The sequence below is a fragment of the Heptranchias perlo genome, chromosome 27 (genome assembly GCF_035084215.1).
Source record: "Heptranchias perlo isolate sHepPer1 chromosome 27, sHepPer1.hap1, whole genome shotgun sequence".
Taxonomy (NCBI): Eukaryota; Metazoa; Chordata; class Chondrichthyes; order Hexanchiformes; family Hexanchidae; genus Heptranchias; species Heptranchias perlo.
This window is the reverse complement of record NC_090351.1, coordinates 25,999,917-26,020,050: the sequence shown is the minus strand read 5'-3', so window position 1 is coordinate 26,020,050 and position 20,134 is coordinate 25,999,917. Positions and strand designations below refer to the sequence as shown.

At 38.3% G+C, this 20,134-nt stretch overlaps 1 protein-coding gene across 1 annotated transcript in view; it reads right to left on the bottom strand.

The window, feature by feature from the left end:
• Positions 1-20,134, bottom strand: part of LOC137344478 (SRSF protein kinase 1-like) — a 63,930-nt gene that overhangs the window by 13,253 nt on the left and 30,543 nt on the right. The window contains exons 3-9 of the mRNA XM_068007471.1: positions 11,658-11,776; positions 8,827-8,935; positions 7,888-7,975; positions 5,035-5,122; positions 3,590-3,696; positions 2,230-2,395; positions 1,186-1,211 (exon numbers count right to left, since the gene is read on the bottom strand). Coding sequence (XP_067863572.1) covers positions 1,186-1,211; positions 2,230-2,395; positions 3,590-3,696; positions 5,035-5,122; positions 7,888-7,975; positions 8,827-8,935; positions 11,658-11,776 — 703 coding nt within the window. The remainder of the gene's footprint in view (positions 1-1,185; positions 1,212-2,229; positions 2,396-3,589; positions 3,697-5,034; positions 5,123-7,887; positions 7,976-8,826; positions 8,936-11,657; positions 11,777-20,134) is intronic.

The window sequence follows — 20,134 nt, the reverse complement described above, 5'->3', positions numbered from 1 at the left end:
GGCTTTGCAGAAACTCTGATAATTTAAATGTTTAAAGTGGCACTGCTTGCAAATGATGTTTGAGTATGGTGACCACAGCCTCAGTATTAGGTCTTTCCATTAAAAATTAGAATAATGTATCTCCTATTGTTTAATGCACTGGTGAGCTGAGTGCATGTTGAACACAACACCAGCTGACTAACGTGTCAATCAGCACTGAGCTCAACTACACTTGTTTTGAACAAATGTAGGATTCTGCAGAATTATACAGATATAACTTGCAATTTTAAGTGCATTTTGAAATGAACAAACTCAGTTTGAACAGTTCATTTTACGCTTACGCTCTGCGCACTATTCTACGAGATATACTGTTGTAAATGCCAGGTACTTTTTTTTTTAAAAAGCCATCGATTTAGCCAGTTCCATTTAACATCCAGCTGTTCCACCTGAAGAGGAGTCAAGGAGATAGCTAGGTGTGAAATGGCAGCTTAGAATTTGAGCAGAGTGAACTGCTTTTGAAGTCTAAAATGCTAGATTTTTCTAGACAATAAGTAAAAGGCAATATTGTAAAATATTTATTATATGGTGATGTCCTCAAACTGAATAAAATTACTTGGAATCTACATTTCCATGTTGCAGAATTTGGCTGAGTTTGTTACAAAAATCAGTTCTAGCATGCCACAGAATTCTAAAGGCCCTGATTATTTTTAAATGCGATGTTACATTATTTCATTAAAATGTTATAACTAAGCTGAAACAAAAAAAATCACTGGCTTGAATTTGGCTCATGTTTAAAACCTTCATAGCTTGCCCCAACCTAAAACAATGCCAGAATCATAGTATTCACTGGTTTACGTTGATTACATAAGCCTGCAGATTACAATACGTAGTTTAGTTCTTACACAAGCAAGTATGCCCAGCTTACTTTGGACAAATATATACTTATTATAATCAAAACCAATACAAAAAATACCAGTGCCTTGTGTTTGGTTTGAATTTTTTGAAAGTTAAGAGTCTCATTGGTCCTCTAATACTCTGGCATCATTTAAACAAAATTGTGCAACTTGAGCATTCATAATTATGGACTATAAAACGGACGATGAGTCTTTAATTCTACTTTCCTCATAGAAAAGCCTGCCTTACATTACGCCTGAATAATGAGAAAATTAGGATTCCACAACAAAATCTAAAGGTTAAAATACTTACAGGTTTTGGTTGTGGTGCAGTACTCACTACAAGAAAGAAAACGCAGAAAAATTAATAAAACAATGAAGTATGATTGCTAAACTTCAGCACATTAGCTTATCAAACTTTGAAATGGAAGCATCCCACACAGTACAGGAGCAAACCAAGTCAATAACGCAGAAAGACCGTTTTCCCTTAGACATGTTGACATCATGACCTGGTCCATGTGGTCTTCCCTTTCTATATCATAAAAAAAAAATCACATTCCCCTTGGCGATGTAGCTTGTGCAGGTGCAGCAGAAATGGATTAAAAACCTGAAAACATAATGCCTATAAGCATATTTATATTTCCCTAGCGGTGAGACTAGAGGGTAGTAGGATTTTGGATTTGTACGGCATTCTTCCATGTGAAGGCTCCTTTCCCTGTTCTAGACAGTACCAAGTTAGATTCCTGCAGCATTCACCAGCCTATTGTTATGTCTGCCTTTCCCCGTAGACGGTCAATGCTGACCACCAGAAGACAAACGGAAAAGCAGCATCCGCAACAGAGAGATGGATAGGAGAGTTGGAATATCAGGTAAAGTTTCAGGCACCTCCATTATGGGATTAGTACAATCTAGATCCACTAAGATAATACCAATGATAAGAGGATATTGTTATAATGAGTTTTTTTTAAAAATCATCAGTTATGGTCACTGGAATAAAGAATAAGTGGCTGTTAAATAGAAGTATTTATAATTATGAAAGGGTTTGAAAGTAAACTGTGGAAGACTATTCCCACTGGTCAGTGAGCCGAAACAAAGGCCATAAATTTAGTGTTAGTACTGGAACAGTAAAGGGAGGGGTCAAAAGATTTCTTTTTCTTTACAAGTGGTTACTAAAGCCAAATCAATCATGAAATTTAAAAGGGAATGAGATTAACAGTCAAAGAAAAATATAAAATAGCAGAGAAAGAGCACAGAAATGGAAAAGAATGGAAAGCTCCAATGACTGGCACAATCAGTTCAACGGTCTCGTCTTGCACTAAAATTTCTATGATTGCAGTGTTGGTAAAAACTTAATTACCTGCAGACCCAGACGGTGGAGGGGCACCAGCTTTTTGCCATTCTGTTGCCTCAGCAGCCAGGCGGCGCACATAAGCCTCATTCACACACAACAGGATGTTCTCTGGTTTTATGTCTGTGTGGATGATCTTGCACTTGGAATGTAGATAATCCAGTCCCTGAAGGACCTATTAGAAAGTAAATCACAGATTGAAAAATGTTATGCAATACCAGCACATTTCAGAGTGAACTCGAATTCTCATATTGGAGAGCGCATGTATGGAATTTTTGATGACAGGTTACACCCGAAGCATGGTAATCTATTGGCAGTTACACCAGAAACTGGAGTCTATCTTTCACTTTCAGATGTGGCTGTACCTGCTGTACATTTTTTTTTAAAATATGAATCTTCAGATATATGCCCTTTCCTGATTTCTTGAAGCATACTCTGTTCATAACTTTTAAGTATATCGTAATACCTGCAAGAAATCACAATGGGCAAAAGCTATTTTTACCACACAAATAAAATTGAATTTTACACTGAGAAAGTTTAATTCTAATCAAATTTTCTGTTCTACACATCCATGTACAACCCCTCCAAGTTTCAAAGTTTTGAAGAATGATATAACAGAGGAACTTTGACTTTCCAAAAATTAAAGATACTTCCCATTACATTAAGGACATTTACAGAATTAGAGGGTTTCCCCATCATCTACCTTGCAATTTAAGATCAGTTACAAAAAATAAATCACCTACCTACAATAAACCTACCAGTGCTACATTTATTTATAGCTTTGCCATTTCCTTCATCTATGGATTTAGTAGAATTATAAGAAATAAATAAGTAACATGCAAACCAAAATGAATATCCTTTTAAAAAAAAAAGGAAAAATATGAAAGTCTTAATTTTATTCTGGAGCAACATTAAAAATATTGGAGCGCTTAATACAAACATTTGGAAGCAATGTTGTGGTTTAGCAAGGTAAATATTGACCTGCTGATTATTGCTAGCATTGTAGATTTCCTATTGTGTAAAATGCTCAAACTTAGATTACAAGTTATATTTTCAGAACAAAACTCACAGCTAGCTCCCATGGGCTTCAACACACAATAAATACAGCACAAGTTGCTTAATACGGAGCAAGGAAATACATTTCCAAACTGGTAATCAGAAAAATGAACACAAACTGACCAGATTACCACAAGAGGGAGCTTTGCACAGCAGAAATGTCCTCTCATCTATTGCTCCATTTTGTTTCATTATTCCATTAGTTTTCCCATTATTGAGGTCTGGCTTAATGGATCTGTAGATACTCAGGTTGTTTCATTTCCTTGTAATTTCCCTCTTTTTTATAAAAGACGATACAAATGCCCATACTTACTTGTCGAATAATGCTCTTGACACAATTGATAGGAAGTCCCTGGTAGTTTGATTTGATGATCCACTTCAATAGGTGATGGCCTAATACCTCAAACACCATACAAACATCTTGAACTAGGTCAAGGATATGTTCTAGTCATGGCTCTTCAAACGCTGACCACAATTAGCACTAAACAGAGCATGTTATCCAAACCTGAAAAGTTATAGCAGTTGGATAACAGAGGGCCAATTACTGAGAACATGCTGTTGATTTCAGTGACATGGATTGAGCTCACCTTTGTTCAAACAATTCTGTATTTCCAAAATAATCCTAGCTGCAAAGATGTTTAATTCAGTTATATAAGGTATTTTCACTCCCCCCCCCCCCCCCCCTCGCCCACACAAAAAACACTATTAGCACTATCAAAAAACAAAATCCAGACTAGGCAGGAAAGTCTCCTTTGACTGCTGGCTGTCTGTGGCAAGATGAGTTTGTGCAATCTCCATCCAGTTCCTAACATGCAGGTACCTAATATTGCTGGCGTGGAGGGTAAACGTCAATTGGTCCAAATGGCCTGTTTCCGTGTTGTAACTTCAATGTCGAGACTAAAATTGCTCCTAATTTGGCAACGTCACTCAGACAGGCCTAAGGATGGCTGGAAAACAAAAAATCCCACACTGAAGCAGAAGTGGTTGCTTTTCTGAAGTACACTGTTGGGGTAGAGTAGAAGTAGCTGTGCTGTAACTAATTTGGGAGTGCTTGATGTTGACACTGCATGTATGAAGTGAAAAGTGTTCCTTCCCATCTTGATGAGCCCACAATTTTTAAAAAAGTCCAGTGATTTTTACATGACATAAAAAGAATAAACATGATCGAGTCAGTCATGAAACTAAAACCAGAGGGTGGCTCTGGGAAATGGTCATTTTGTTTGGTATCATAAAAAGGTAACTATGCTTCACAATCCACCACTGACATTTGGCCTTGCAATACACCTAATAAACTAGAGCAAGTTAACTCACGGTACCCATCATTCCAAAAAAAATTTAAGTTTTATGTGATCACTTGAATGACAAACTAGGTCAAACTTTAGCATTCTTGCTGCCCCACTGTCTGAAAGAATCATCTTTGAGGACTAATTTCGGCCAGACAGCAAGCATTCAAACGTGGCCCCAAGCTCCAGAATAGATAGTGGATTACTGGAGGAACATAAAACCAAGCAAAATCAACCTGGCTGGGGCGACAGAGCATGGGCAGGCAAGGGGGAGAAATCGGGCTAGGCGGGGAGGGCACTCAACTACTGTGCGTCTTTAGGCAGTAGTACAGTTTATATGCAGGCTTACATGATTATGAAATTAAGTCTATCTTGACCATCATGGTTCCAGCCCAGTGGTTTAATTTTCAACATTCAATTCACCTGTAGTTCAGTTGAAAATGTAAGTGAAAAAGCAAAATAAAATAAAGGATACGTGATCCATTCACCCCTGAAGTTTTGAAGTCATCCAATAACTGAACCACCTTTTCTTTATTAGGGTCACTGGGGTCACTGTTACGAACCTGGAAAAAGATGACAAAGAAAGGAATCATATTTCCTCATCTAATTACCATTACATCTACATACGCACTGGTTTAACAGAATAGAAGTAGAAAATTTAGTGTTACTTGTTCAATCAGTACAATCAAGAACATAAGGTGTAAAACTATAAAAATGGTCACTGTTCACCCTGCTGCCTACTATTGCACATAAGCCCATGCTTCTATGAACTGAAGTGGCATTATCAGTGCATGCAGATTGCTTGTATTGGTCAGGAAACAGTCTGTACAACAAGCTGAAATTATAATTAAACCTTTTGGATCTGCTGTCTCTTTAAATTGATTTAATGTGCATTTAGCTAGCAATGAAAAATTCAAGTGATTTTTTTGAAAAGTACTTTCAATATACAGGCCCATGTCCCTAAGGAATCTCTGCTGGATCAGACCCATGCTCTCAGAATCTAAAATATCTTAAAATATAATTAGATATGTTGGCATTGCTGGTTTTACTATCAATATTGTTAGCTAGTTTAAGAGGAAAGGTCCCAGCCAACAAAACTGTCAAATCACTGCTCACATTCTTGTTGAGCAGTAAAATTAATAAATTACAAATGCTGTTCTAACCACAACTTCAAAAAAACATATATCCTCAAGCAAGAGTAATTGTAGATGCCTCAATTGAAAAATATATTAACTACTGGAGGAAAATTAAATATTCCCAATCCAGAAATTAACTTGATTAACATGAATTGTGCATAGGAACAGGAGTAGATCATTCAGCCCCTCGAGTCTGTTCCACCATTCAATTAGATCACGGCTGATCTGCCTTTGTTCTAGATCCTTTGAAACCCTTGCCTAACAAAAATCTATCACTCAGTCTTGAAAGTTTCATTTGACCCAGCATCCACAGCCTTCTGCGGGATGACTTCCAGATTTCCACTACCCTTTGTGTGAAGTAGTGCTTGCTGATTTCACTCCTAAATGGCCTAGTTCTAAGATTAAACCTTCTTGTTTTAGATTCCCCCACCAAAGGAAATAGTTTCTCTATCTACCCTATCAAATCCATTTATCATTTTAAACGCCAATTAGATGACTCCTCAACCGTCTAAATCCAAAGAGAATACATGCCTACTTTATGCAGCCTGGCCCTCATAATTTAAGTCCTGGCATCATTCTGGTGAATCTGCGGTGTATGCCTTCTAAGGCCAATATATCTTTCCTGAGGTTCGATGCCCAAAACCGAACGTTGTACTCCAGATGGGGTTTGACTAAAGCTCTGTACAATAACTAATATTTACATTTTCAGAAATAGATTCTATCTTAAATTTACTAGTAAAGCTTTTCAGCATCAGCGAACTCTACACACAAGCCCCAACAGTAGTTGCCCAGAGTATTTATAACTGAGTAACAAGTAGTGTTCAGTTGTGAATGTATAGCTCCTTGACTTGTATCTGAGCTAGCATATCTGGTAAAATTGGCTGGTAAAAGAATGGGAAATCTTAAGAAAACTTAGGTACTTGTCAGGTGGCATAACTTTTACAAAGCTATATCTGCCCTGTAACATATTATAGCCTTATTGGTAGGGCGCTGAAAAAAAATTCTTACTCCAGGACTCACTACGGTCCAAAGCTTTAAGAACAATATCACGTGGAGCTCTGGTTAAGGAGGTGATAGCTAACTACTTTTTAAAAATCACAAAATGAACAGAGCATTTCTGCAAAACCCCGATATTTGTTTGACCGTATGTGCATTTAACAGCAACCACCAGAATTAATTTCATATGGTAAAAGTTCTCATTACAGTTGCCTCCATCTGTACCTGGACAAGTCATCTGATTTTTTTTTGGAAAAACCGTTCAATTCCAATAAGCCCCAGTACTCCTCGTCCTTTCTCTGCTATCAGGATAAATAGATCTCTCACTCAGTGATATAATCAGTATCAGAAAATAATCAATAAGGCTAATGGAATGCTGGCCTTTATATCTAAAGGACTAGAGTACAAGGGACAGAAGTTATGCTGCAGCTATACAAAACCCTGGATAGACCGCACCTGGAGTACTGAGCGCAGTTCTGGGCACCGCATCTTCGGAAGGAAATATTGGCTTTGGAGGGAGTGCAGCGCAGATTTACTAGAATGATATCCGGACTTCAAGGGTTAAGTTACGAGGAGAGATTACACAAATTGGGGTTGTATTCTCTGGAATTTCGAAGGTTAAGGGGTGATCTGATCGAAGTTTATAAGATATTAAGGGGAACAGATAGGGTGGATAGAGAGAAACTATTTCCGCTGGTTGGGGATTTTAGGAGTAGGGGGCACAGTCTAAAAATTAGAGCCAGACCTTTCAGGAGCGAGATTAGAAAACATTTCTACACACAAAGGGTGGTAGAAGTTTGGAACTCTCTTCCGCAAACAGCAATTGATACTAGCTCAACTGCTAAGTTTAAATCTGAGATAGATAGCTTTTTGGCAACCAAAGGTATTAAGGGATATGGGCCAAAGGCAGGTATATGGAGTAAGATCACAGATCAGCCATGATCTTATCAAATGGCGGAGCAAGCACGAGGGGCTGAATGGCCTATTCCTGATCCTATATATGATAGGAGATTCATGGTATAACTAGAAACAATCAAAACAATACTGCAATGGGAGTAACTATTGACAACGTGGCCGAATTACATCATCAATGACGACTACTGACAGGGTCAGAACTAGTGATTAAGGTTAGAAATCTTTTTTTAAAATTGACAATGTCTATCACTAGACATGTCCAAAAACTTATGGACACTTACTGCTTTCAGTAGTTTGATTTCATCCAGCGCAGTTTCTGTATAATGTTCAGCACTTTTGACAACCTTCATGGCAACAAACCTTTTCCCCCTAAATCAAGAATTAGAGTAGTTTAATACCTCTTTCAACATAAGCATTATGTAGAAATAATCTTCCATTTTTGATCATCTAACCACCACTTGCATACTAAACACAAGGAAAGTGACTCTACAATAGAACAGTTTGCCACATCTCAGAAATATTTCAAGCTTAAACTGTTCTTTTTAAAATTAAAGTGTTGAAACACAATAGTCCTGAGGTCTTGAAGTACAAATACACACAGGGATCTAGAATATTCTTCACTCCTACTCCATCTCAACTGACCCAAACTAAAGCACACTTATGAATTTGGATTTGATTCAACTGGTCAGTCACCAATTGTTTCAGTGGTGGTAGGGGTGGGGGTGGGATGACAATGAAAAAGATACCTCTCGCTTATCTTCCAAAATGAAACCCAAAAATCATGTATTAAATGGCTCAGCAGGGCACAGCCCTAGACAACTGTAACAAAGACAACATACTAGGACATCAACAAATCGGTTGCAGATTTCCCCAAAATTATGGATCAGCTGGATCCAGGCAGCTCTCCTTGAAAACAAGATTGTAACTGCCTTAGTTACAAACCAAGCATGAAGTTAAGCTCATTATGCCATGCAGCAGTAGAGATCTGCCAACAATCTCAGAGTTAAATATGGTTGGTTTGGACTAGTTTTGAAGAAGACACCCCTTTATCCCCCTTCCCATTCACAAGTCGGTCTCATGTCAGTTGAGTTTTGAACCCTAAAATGTACCAGTAATGATCAATTGCATAAGATACTTAAAACATCTGCCACATGGAAGCCACCACAGAAAGCTAGTTATCGCATTGAGATTTAAAGGCAATTTAGTTAAATCTGACTTACTGAATATCCCAACATAACCAAACTGTAGAAAAATGGCCCCATCCCAGCTTTCGAATCACGTGGTATCGTCCATTAAAAAGATCACCAATCTTGACATGATGATATCCACCTATAATATCCAAAAAAGGACAATGTTACATATTAAAATGACAACAGCAATGAAGAGCATCAGAAACAAATCTATACTTTATTGCCAGTTTTTTATAATGAAACCTAAAAAGTGAACAGGATAGCTGTGTTCTTACAAAATATAAAAAGGAAGTTAAGAGTTGGGGAAAGATAGATTTAACTACTTGGGAGGGCACTCCTCATTCATCCAGTAAAATGCATCTCCACACACCTTAAGAATACAGCCTCATTTCATATGTTAGGAAGAGGAGTAGGACAGTCAGCCCCTCGAGCCTGCTCCACCATTCAATTAAATCATGATTGATCTGTATCTTAACTCCATTTACCCACCTTTGTTCCATAGCCCTTAAGCACAACACATTTACCACAATGTCAAGTGCCATCTCTTTCTAGTCACTCAACATTATCTCTTCACATTTTGACAGCTAGAAGGAAGAGACAACTGGCTTCCTAATAACTGACCTGAGAGAGATTCACACTACAACAACATATTCCCAACAATGGAAAAATAAAGCCAGTCAAAAATGGTTACGTGTACACCATGTTGACTGAACTACAATGTCACCCCAATTATCATGGCCAAGCACTCAAAAAAAAGTTTGCTTGGAAATAGTTCATGATTTGGCTAGTTAAGTCATTTTCTTGGAAAATTATGCCAAGGTAATATAATTCAGCATAGTAAAATGGTCAAGTTTAAGGTTACAGAGAAGACAAACCAATGCCAGGTGGGAGGTGCACCGCTGGTACATGATCCTGAAACCTAGATGAAAATTTCACTTTAGTAGAAGAAAATTACTGTAAGGACTAGCTGCTCAAACATTCAATGGCATCCACAAATGAAACTGCTTGGTTGGTATCCAAAATAACCTCTACGGTTGTTTAATATTTTTAGAATCATCAAATTTCTGTGCTTTCAAAGGTGACCAGTCTCACATTATTGACCTGCCTTTAAGAATATGCTTTCCAGACTACAGAATGAATAGATCTGTGTGACAAGTTAACATAATTCGTGCACACAGTTCACTAGAATGACACAGTATTTATTTTCTTCAAATGTTTTTATGAAATTACAACAGCCGTCCGTCTCAAAAGATGATGGCATAACCGCAAAAGCAGTTCAGTTACTTTGCCATGCTGCAGCATCGTGAGTCACCGAACAGTCCAATTCTCCAGTGGCAGTCCTCGACACAGATGGCTTAGGCTTAAGTCACAGGATCAGATGAAGCCTGCACAGTATTAACTTGAGACCTAGCATGCCATATAATTTTTTTTTTAAAAAATACTTCAACTGGTCATCCCACTTTTAAAGATGTGTGTGTCTGAGCCCCTAAATTTCTCAGCTCTTCCACTCCCTTTATAATTTTACCATTTGTTATTCATTCTCCTATTCTTCCTCCTATTATCATCTCAAAATTTCTCTGCATTAAATTTTACCTGACACTTTTCACATCTATCTAACCAATCTACCAATCAGTCTACCATCATCCTGAAGGCTCTTAAGCAGTCTTCTGCAAATTTTGATATTGTGCTCCCCATACCAGAGTCCAGATTATATATATATTGACAAACTGTCTACCACTCACACCTGGGAACACCGCCGCTTACATCTTCCCAGTCCAAAACATATCCATTAATTACTACACATTTTTGTCATTTTAGGCAACTTGCTAGTCCTGCTGTCACATTTCCTTTAATAGTGTGAATTAATGTGTCAAAATGTATAGGCAGCACCTTATCAGACACCTTTTCAAAATCCATATACACCACATCCACTACATTTTTTTTTGCAAATAATTCTATTAGATGTGTCAGACATGACTTGCCTTTTATACATCTGTGCTGGTTGCCCTTAATGAACCTATGCCTTTAAGTACTAATTTTATGCCATATTGTAGCTTCCAGAAGCATATTCATCAGCAGTGCAAGACGAAATGGTCTGTAATTACCCAGTTTATCCCTTTCTACTTTTTTGTGACAAAGGTGTTACAACGGAAGCCCTCCAATCCTCTGGCACAACCTCCATACCCATATTGAACAAATCTTTATTTCCACTTTGACTTACCTCAGCATTCTAAATCAGTGATTATGAGGAAAAGTTCAAAAAACAGATACATTTCTATTCAAGGCTGAAGTATCATTTTAAAAAGAGGTATACAAAACACCATGTGGAATAGAAATGGTTAATCCCGAGTACTATTCCAAGCTAAACCACTCCTCCAGGAAGAGAGAACATAGGCACAAACTGGTAAATGTCAAGTTGAAGCTTGATATCAAGAAATCCACTTCTTCACACAAAAGATATCAATACTGGGAATGATCTTCCAGTAGAGTAACAGAGGCATAAATTCTGGAATCATTCAAGAGACAATAGCCGTGATGGGTGGGGAGGGGCATAGAGAAATTGCAGATTTCCAGGAATGGATGAACTGAGTGGCTGCTTTCATTTGTACTTATCTTTGTGATCTCAAATTACGAACGGATCTTGGTGTTCTGACTTAGGGCTTATATACCAACGAAGCAACAATGAAGAACACCCCTTTGCAAACATCCAGACCCACAAAATTCAAACAGGGCAAACCAGTAAGAAATACAAGTCTAATAACTGAATTGTTTGGTCTTCGTAGGATATATTGCCAGGACTTGTGGCTACATTTAAACTCCCCTGATAAGGCAGCATATGGTACTGATTGAAATAAACTCACCTTTACAATAGTCACTAGGGTCTTCTTGTTCTTCATCGTCCGATCCCAAAATTTCCTCCTCTGGCTCTTGTGCCTCAGACTCTGTCGTAGCAGGATGGGCTCTCTGTTGAGGCTCAGGCCTGCGAACAATAGCAGGAGTTAATTTACAAATTGCTCCAGTGGAGTAATTCAATAGCCTCAGCTAAAATTGCTTTAATCTATCTTTCTACAATGTGTTTTTTTTTTACCACCGTTGAATAGCAACATTTCTAGTAATGATTTCCTTCCTAAAAAAAAATAATTTATTCCTTAAAAAGTACCTCACAGGTGAAGTCAGAGGCACACACATATCTTTACAACCGAACCCTTTTTAGCAAGTTGGAAATCCATGCCATCACAAAGTAGACCTGCTGTATCCAAGATACAAAATCATGAGTTTTAGCTAGCAACAAAATGCTGCAGTGCACTCAAGAACCAACACAGTATCACAGCAGTAATGGGTTTCAGGTTCGATTACCACTCTGCAAGGAAATGCTCAGTGGAACTTGGTGTCCCCTTTGGGAAGTGTATAGGCAATAGGAGAGAGGAGAAAGAAGAGGCGTCATTCCCATCTTGCTATTGTGCCATGAGCCATGTTTCTTAGATGCAGTTGACAAATCTGCTCCAGGGAGAAAAACAGTGTTTCTCATTTTTAAAATAATATTTAAACATAAACTACACTATGACTTCAGATAAAATACAAACTACAGTAAGTGTTTTAAAACTCTAACTTGATATTAAAATAAATTTACATGCAGTAGGTAAATCAATAAGTTATCAACAACATAGTGCAGACACAATCTGTATTAAATATATTCACAATTCAAGCAAGGCATGAGTGTCTCAGTTTTTTTCGGGACAATTTCAAGCAGATGTAAATTAGAGTGTGCATTTCACCCACAGTAAAGGCAACCATATTTGCTCCATATAAATACAGAAACCACTTCTTTTGGAAGCTGGATTGAAATGTTAGTGGTTGTATGGAATAAAACAACAACTATCTAGTGGTTTGGTAAATAAAGCAGAATTAAACCCTAATTTTAAGATTGTTGAAACTCAAAAGATTCAGGGCATGCAGAGTCAGGCGTATTTACTCCACAAAAGCTAGGCTAGAGACTCCTAAATCTTAATTTGAAAGATTCAATAACACGTCAACTAGGATACAGCTCATGAAATGCTTATGGATCTAATCTTTTATAGAAGCTGCATCCGGTAAATTGACATCAGAATAGCTAGTACTGTTATATTTTATGAAGCAGTTTGTAAGCAATAAATATATGTGCACAGTTGCCTTCTATAGCATTTAGAATGCCAACAGACTAAAAGCAAAACACAGTCCTGCATCTAATTGGCTTTGTAACTATCATAAGGACTGAGGGGTGGGGGGGCATACCGGAAAAGAAAAACTGTGATGGCAACATTCCTAGATCACAGGTCTCCATACAAATCACTTCATCCCACCATGCAAAAAACAATATAAAATCATGACACTAGTTGCACATTGCCACCCATCCAGATATGGACCATTTCCAACCACTACACAAAGACCAGCTAAAGAATTTAAATTATTCGAAATTACTGTGCATGTCCAAGCACAATATACTGCTTTTTGTTTTTAAAAAGTAGGCAACTCAATGCTTTACATTTTTTTTAAATTCAAAAACTCCAAATGACCAGCTTTCTTCTTCTCCCAAAAAACACCTATTTTTGGATACAGCAAAATATATTTCAATAATTTCATAATCTTCTATTATTCACACATAACAAGATACCCAAATTAACTAAGAAATTGTGGCAAGCCTAACCTGGGCGTGCAATAGTTAAATTAGGCTAGCTTCAGCAGTCCAAAATGTAAAGCAATTTTAAAACCAATGATTAATTTTTTAGGCATTGTTGTATTTACTCAGTATATACAAGTACTCCAGGAAGAGCAGATATACTTTTCTTTCTCCTTCCTGAATGCTGTGTTATTTTTACACAACAGCATATGTAGCATCCATTTTTGCTGCTCTCTTTTGTGATGTTTTAAAAGGAGCTTGTGCGCTTTACATATCAGTTTAGAAACTGATCAAAGTTTGCTGCTAAAAAGGTACAGTAAGCAAATAACTGGCCGCAAGGTGACAAGCCCATAATTGGAGCAAACTGGATTAGTTGCACCAGAGGCCTTGGTCGTCACGGAAACATCTTTGGCCTTCAAGAATATTTGCTCACCAATAGGCTGATCTATTCTCCGACATCACTAACTTTATTCTAAATCAAAATAACCACTGGAGAACCCCCAATACATCCAGCAGCTTAAATTGCTACAGCATGCTTACAGTTACTATGCTGGGATTCATTCAATTCTCCAATTTCAGGGAACATTCACGTCAGATGCATAGCATAACTGATTATTTATATATATTTATATATATATATATATATATATATATATATATATATATATATATATATATATATATATATAAATATATATATATATATTTTCTCTCTACAGCAACTATATCTTGTCAGGTGACCACGAAGCAACCTGACAGAGAAAATGGTGGGGGGGGGGGGGGGGGGGGGGGGGGAAAGAGACACAGAACAAAATATTAGGGGCAAAATACCCCTAATGATGTTCAAGTTTTTTTTTCCTAAAGCAAGGCAATGGTACTTATTTATCAATGTTGAAAAGGGGCAAAAGCAAGTTTAGTTTGGAGAATGAAGACGAGGCAAACAAGAATTTTTTCAAATCATACGGGCAGAAAGACATCGGCTGCATCCTTAAGGCAATAGGGCATCAAGCACTCCCAGGCTGGAACAGCACAGTAAGACACAGAATAAAGCTCCCTCTACCATATCCCAATCTCAGAGGCGCACCCTGTACTGTACCAGTGTGCCATCTTTTCCATTTCACTGCACTGCAGCAACTTGCCAAGGCTTCTTCGACAGCACCTCCAAAACCCACAACTTCTACCGCTTAGAAGAACAAGGGCTGCAGGCGGTTGGGAACACCACCTGCACATTCCCCTCCAAGTCTCGCCATCCTGACTTTGAAATCGCTTCATCATCGCTGGGTCAAAATCCTGGAACTCCCTACCTAACAGCACTGTGGAAGTACCTTCACCACATGGACTGCAGCGGTTCAAGGCGGCAGCTCACCACCTTCTTGAGGGCAATTAGGAATAGGCAATAAATGCTGGCCTTACCAGCGAAGCCCACATCCCATGAATGAATAAAAAAAATTCCCACAGGAACGACCTCTAGACTAGTCTAACTGACATGGCTAATTAGTGCCAAATTAGAAGCAGTTTTGCAATGCCCAAGTTTGAGTCACAAAAGGAGATTTTCATCCCTTCACACAATCGTAGGAGCTTGTAGCAACAAAGTCAGATACTACTGCTGTGCTTTTTCCTTGTTTTTTCCTTCTACTACTCCCTTTTAATGTGGTGCGAGAAGGAATAAAATTGAAAAAAAAAATCAAACTCTGCATGAAAGTGGAGATGGCATAGGAAAAGGTGCTCAGTGAGCAAGTCTGCCAATGAAATCCCATGATGTGGAGATGCCGGTGATGGACTGGGGTTGACAATTGTAAACAATTTTACAACACCAAGTTATAGTCCAACAATTTTATTTGAAATTCACAAGCTTTCGGAGGCTTCCTCCTTCCTCAGGTGAATGTTGTGGATTCACCTGAGGAAGGAGGAAGCCTCCGAAAGCTTGTGAATTTCAAATAAAATTGTTGGACTATAACTTGGTGTTGTAAAATTGTTTACAAATTAAATCCCAAATCTTTCTTAAAACAATTAACAGCACTTCAATTGTCTGCAAAAAAAATCTGTTGCTAGAACTTCACAACTAGATAGATACTGTAGAGAAACCCACCAGAGCACCAAAAATGACATGGTTTGCTGAGATGGTCCATTTTAGTCAAGGTACAAACCAGAAGCAACTCATGATGGCCAAATACAAGGATATTGCAAGGGTAAATCCTGTTTTAAAAAAAAAATCCAAATTTGCTTAATTTTACAAATTGCTAAGGAGAGATTTAACATTTACGAACACACACATGCCCCCACTCCCCCACCATGGGTTTGAACACTGAATGAAACACTTCTATAGGAAATTAAGTTCACACAGATGAAGCAGCAATATTTCCAATTAACTTCTGGAAATGATCACTGGCCAAGAAAGTGTCAGACGACAAAACTTTGCTGCCCAGAAGACAATGGGGGGGGGGGGGGGGGGGTGCGTGCGCTCATTGCCTCTTATTGAAGTCTCAGAGGTATCTGCTGTCTTCAACCAAGTTAGAGAACAGTATTGCTCATCAGCACAGCTGCAATTCCCTTCAGCAGATGACAATACGACCAGTTTGGGGCAAGTTTATCATTTCTGTACCCCCACCCCAAGCAAAGTTACCTCATGCCGCTTCTTGGTATTAGAGGAACTGGACCATATAGCACTCCTACTGATTAGAACTTTTCAAGTAGCAAGTCTAGGTAAGATGTGCCAGCGTCAAATGGCAGATGCTTTTTCTCCTTTTTGGGTGGCACTAGATCCAGCTTTAACTGAACAACTTTCTCTCTATTTACACCAACTCATGTGTCAAAGTAATCACCAAATGGCACAAGTTCAACTGATGCTGTCTAGCATTTGGTAAAGCAACACCCAAAAGGGAGCATACAGGAGGACCCTGTCAGTACCATTAAGGACAGAGCATAGCTCAATAAAGTTTAATGCCAAAAACAGCCCTCCTGATTGAGCACTGCTTAGAAATGATGGGTACATTCTCCAACAGCAAAAAGGAAATCAACGCAGGAAACAGTGTGCATGCCCAAATTACTCAGACAACATAGTGCATCATATTCTGTCTAAATCACTGCCACTGAAAGTCTGTGTATCCCTGGTCTCATTCCTGTATTTTATCCTGACTTGGTGGATCCCCTTCCAATAGTACAGGGAATCCTTCCTGAACTAGGCCAAAAATCTGAGTTGAATGATTCAGGGCACCCTGTTGTGTCCAGAGTGATCAAGTAGCAGGTATGCCACTTTCAGTCAGTGCCACTGGCACAGGCAGTCCAAGTATCTTTGGACTCATTTTTGGCCTTCATCCCAGCCTGGTGGGTTGCCCTCCCGATGCCACAAGTAGGCCCTCCTGATCCATGCCAAAAATCTGAATCAAATAGAGCAAGGCACCATGTCATGTCATGAAGTTAAGGTAAGCATCAGATTTTTCCAGAATCATAGTATCATAGTATGTTACAGCACAGGAGGCAGTCATTTGGCCCATCCTGCCTTTGCCAGCTCTTTGAAAGAGCTATCCAAGAGCTATCCCTGCTCTTTATCCATATTCCTGTAAATTTTCTCCCTTCGAGTATTTGTCCAATTCCCATTTGAAAGTTATTATTGAATCTGCTTCTACCACCTTTTCAGGCAGTGCATTCCAGATTATTACACTCTGCATAAAAGTGTTTCTCCTCATTTTGCCTCTGGTTCTTTTGCAAATCACCTTAAATCTGTGTCCTTTGGTTACCGACCCTTCTGCCACTGGAAACAGTTTCTCCTTATTTACTCTATCAAGATTGTTCATAATCTTGAACACCTCTATCAAATCTCCCTTTACCCTTCTCTGTTCTAAAGAGAACCACCCCAGCTTCTCTAGATTCTCCACATAACTGAAGTCCCTCATCCCTGGAACCATTCGAGTAAATCTCTTCTGCACCCTCTCTAAGGCCTTAACATCCTTCCTAAAGTGTGGTGCCCAGAATTGAACATAATACTCCAGCTGAGGCCTAACCAGTGTTTTATAAAGATTTAGCACAACGTCCTTGCTTTTGTGCTCTATGCCTCTATCAATAAAGCCCAGGACCCCATATGTTTTTTTTTAAAAAGCCTTCTCAACTTGTCCTGCTACCATCAAAGACTTGTGTATGTGCACCCCCAGGTTTCTTTGTTCCTGCACCCTTTAAAATTGTACCATTTAATTTATATTGCCTCTCCTCATTCTTCCTAACAAAATGTATCACTTCACACTTCTCTGTACTAAATTTCATCTGCCATGTGTCTGCCCATTTCACCAGTCCTGTCTATATTCTCCTGAAGTCTGTTATTATCCTCCACATTGTTTACAACATTCCCGAGTTTCATGTTATCTGTAAACTTTGAAATTATACCCTGTATACCCAAGTTCAGGTCGTTAATATATATCAATAAGAACAATGGTCCTAACACCCGCTCCTGGGGAACACCACCGTGTACTTCCCTCCAGTCTGAAAAACAACCTTTTGAAAGTCCATATACGCATCATCAATCGCACCACCCTCATGAATGGCGATCATCCACCATAAATGCCCAGGCTTAAATTAAAAGCATCTGACATATGTAGGAAAAGATATATTGAACATCTTTACTTTTAAACACCACAGTGGCAACTTTATTTCCACATAAAAATGAAAGCATTAATTATTGGACTGCTGATGACAGGGGGGGAAAAAAAGCCAGCAAAGCACTTTTCAACTGATGGAAAGCACTTATAAGTAGAGAGACACCCCAAAACAGCTGCATCCTTCATGATATTCCAGCTCCCAACCTGAACTTATTTGCATTTTATGGTGAAATGAAGAATGAAAGCTAATAACACATTATTAAAATGCACAAGTGGGGCTGTAACTGTTCACAATTTCTAATTTTAGTATGTCCTGAGCAATTAAAGTTGCTTCAAAGACAGCCATATGGTATTCAGAAACAATCGCTGCTCGTTTAAAAAAAACTAAAATGAACACGTGTGTACTACATTTACAATATAAACCTACATAATTGGCACTAGAGTTAAAAATCTATCTCTTCTATTTTTAATTAGATTTTTTTTTTTAAAAAAGGTGAACTTGCTTTGAAAAGTCCATCATTAGACAACCACAGCATTGTGTTCTGAAGCATTACTAACTCATTCAGTGGTCGATAATATTTCACACAGTTTAAATAACTGAAAATTTCATTCCACCTTGTGATCTAGACAATACTAACAGCAAAATCTGTATAAGATATTTTCTAGATATTTGCAGTCTTTGTAAAATAAAATACATTATGCCTTCCCCTCCTATCCTGAAGGTAGTGACAAACTAGGGCACATTGCCTGATTAAAGTGAACATTCTTCGCTTGCATGTCTAGACATGAGCACCAATGGGCTATTCAAAACCTTGAAGGTGAAAGAAAGTCACAACCAAGCCCAATCCTATCTTCAGTTAGATGACATGTTTACTTTCCTACGGTCAGCAGACGGTGATCAGGAGCAGGAACCCTGGCAAAATTTCCCTTCTCTAACCTTTAGTAACCCCATCATTACCCCTGCTGGCAAAAGGCCAGGAGTCAAATTTGAGACTTTCCTGGTCAGTGTGGTACCAGACAGTCTATTTGCATAGTGAATGGAGTAGCCCAGTCATGTAATTCTATGATCTGAGCCAAGCCACTGAATGCAGCATTAATCCTACTCACTGAGTGCAATTTTACAAGACATAACCTGCAGACATGTTTTGGTTGGCACATTTGAGCACCAAAAAAAAAACATCCTCATGCCTACTTGAGCAGGTCAATGAGTGGGCCAAGAAGTCTTCCATTTTAAAATTGATACTTTACATGCCTAGTTCATGGACTTGGAACACCTATACATGTTACAGCAAACCTTGCCAACATGCCTGGATACAACACATGGGAGTTCAAAAAGCTACTGTTGAAATGAAGAAATTCTGGAGTCAATCCAGAACATCTTTCCAACTCTGAAGTCACAAATTTTTGGAAATGTAAGCTGTACTCCCAAGTACCCCCTTATCTAAAACCTCTCTGACTTAGTTACAGCTACTGCATCACTTGAGCAGGTGTAACCAAGGTGCACACCAAATAGAACTGCAATGCAATGCAATTAATAAAAATGTAAATCCCATAAAGATTAGTTATATTTGTACTTATGCACGTTAAAATTTCAGTGCTCAATTTGTTACTGCCTCCAATACAATTAGCTTCCTGAAAACGAGACAGACTTCCAATTCAAAAGGCAGATATTAGAATTATTTTAAATTTCTCCAATTTTGCTGTAATTTACTTCTCTACCAAGATCATGCTATTGCAAATTAAGGGAGAAAGTTAATATTTCTACACTGAAGTACAATCAGCTTTTGTCATACATTTTGTAGCTGCAAACAATAGTATTGCAAAGTTTCATTCAACATGGCTTTGAAGCTTTGTCATCTTTCCCCTTCACCCAAATTCCTGTTCACTGCTCCAATTATCATCCAGACAGTGCTCATGACCTCTGGCTCCAAATGATCAAAACTTCTATATTTTGAAGTAAACATCTAACCACCCCCGCCCAGTCTAATCATGTTAACCACACTGTCCCATTTCAGATTACAATTTACATCCTGAGCATTATGTAAACATTTTATATTTTAGTCCAATGTTGTGTGCTTAACTTATGTCAAAG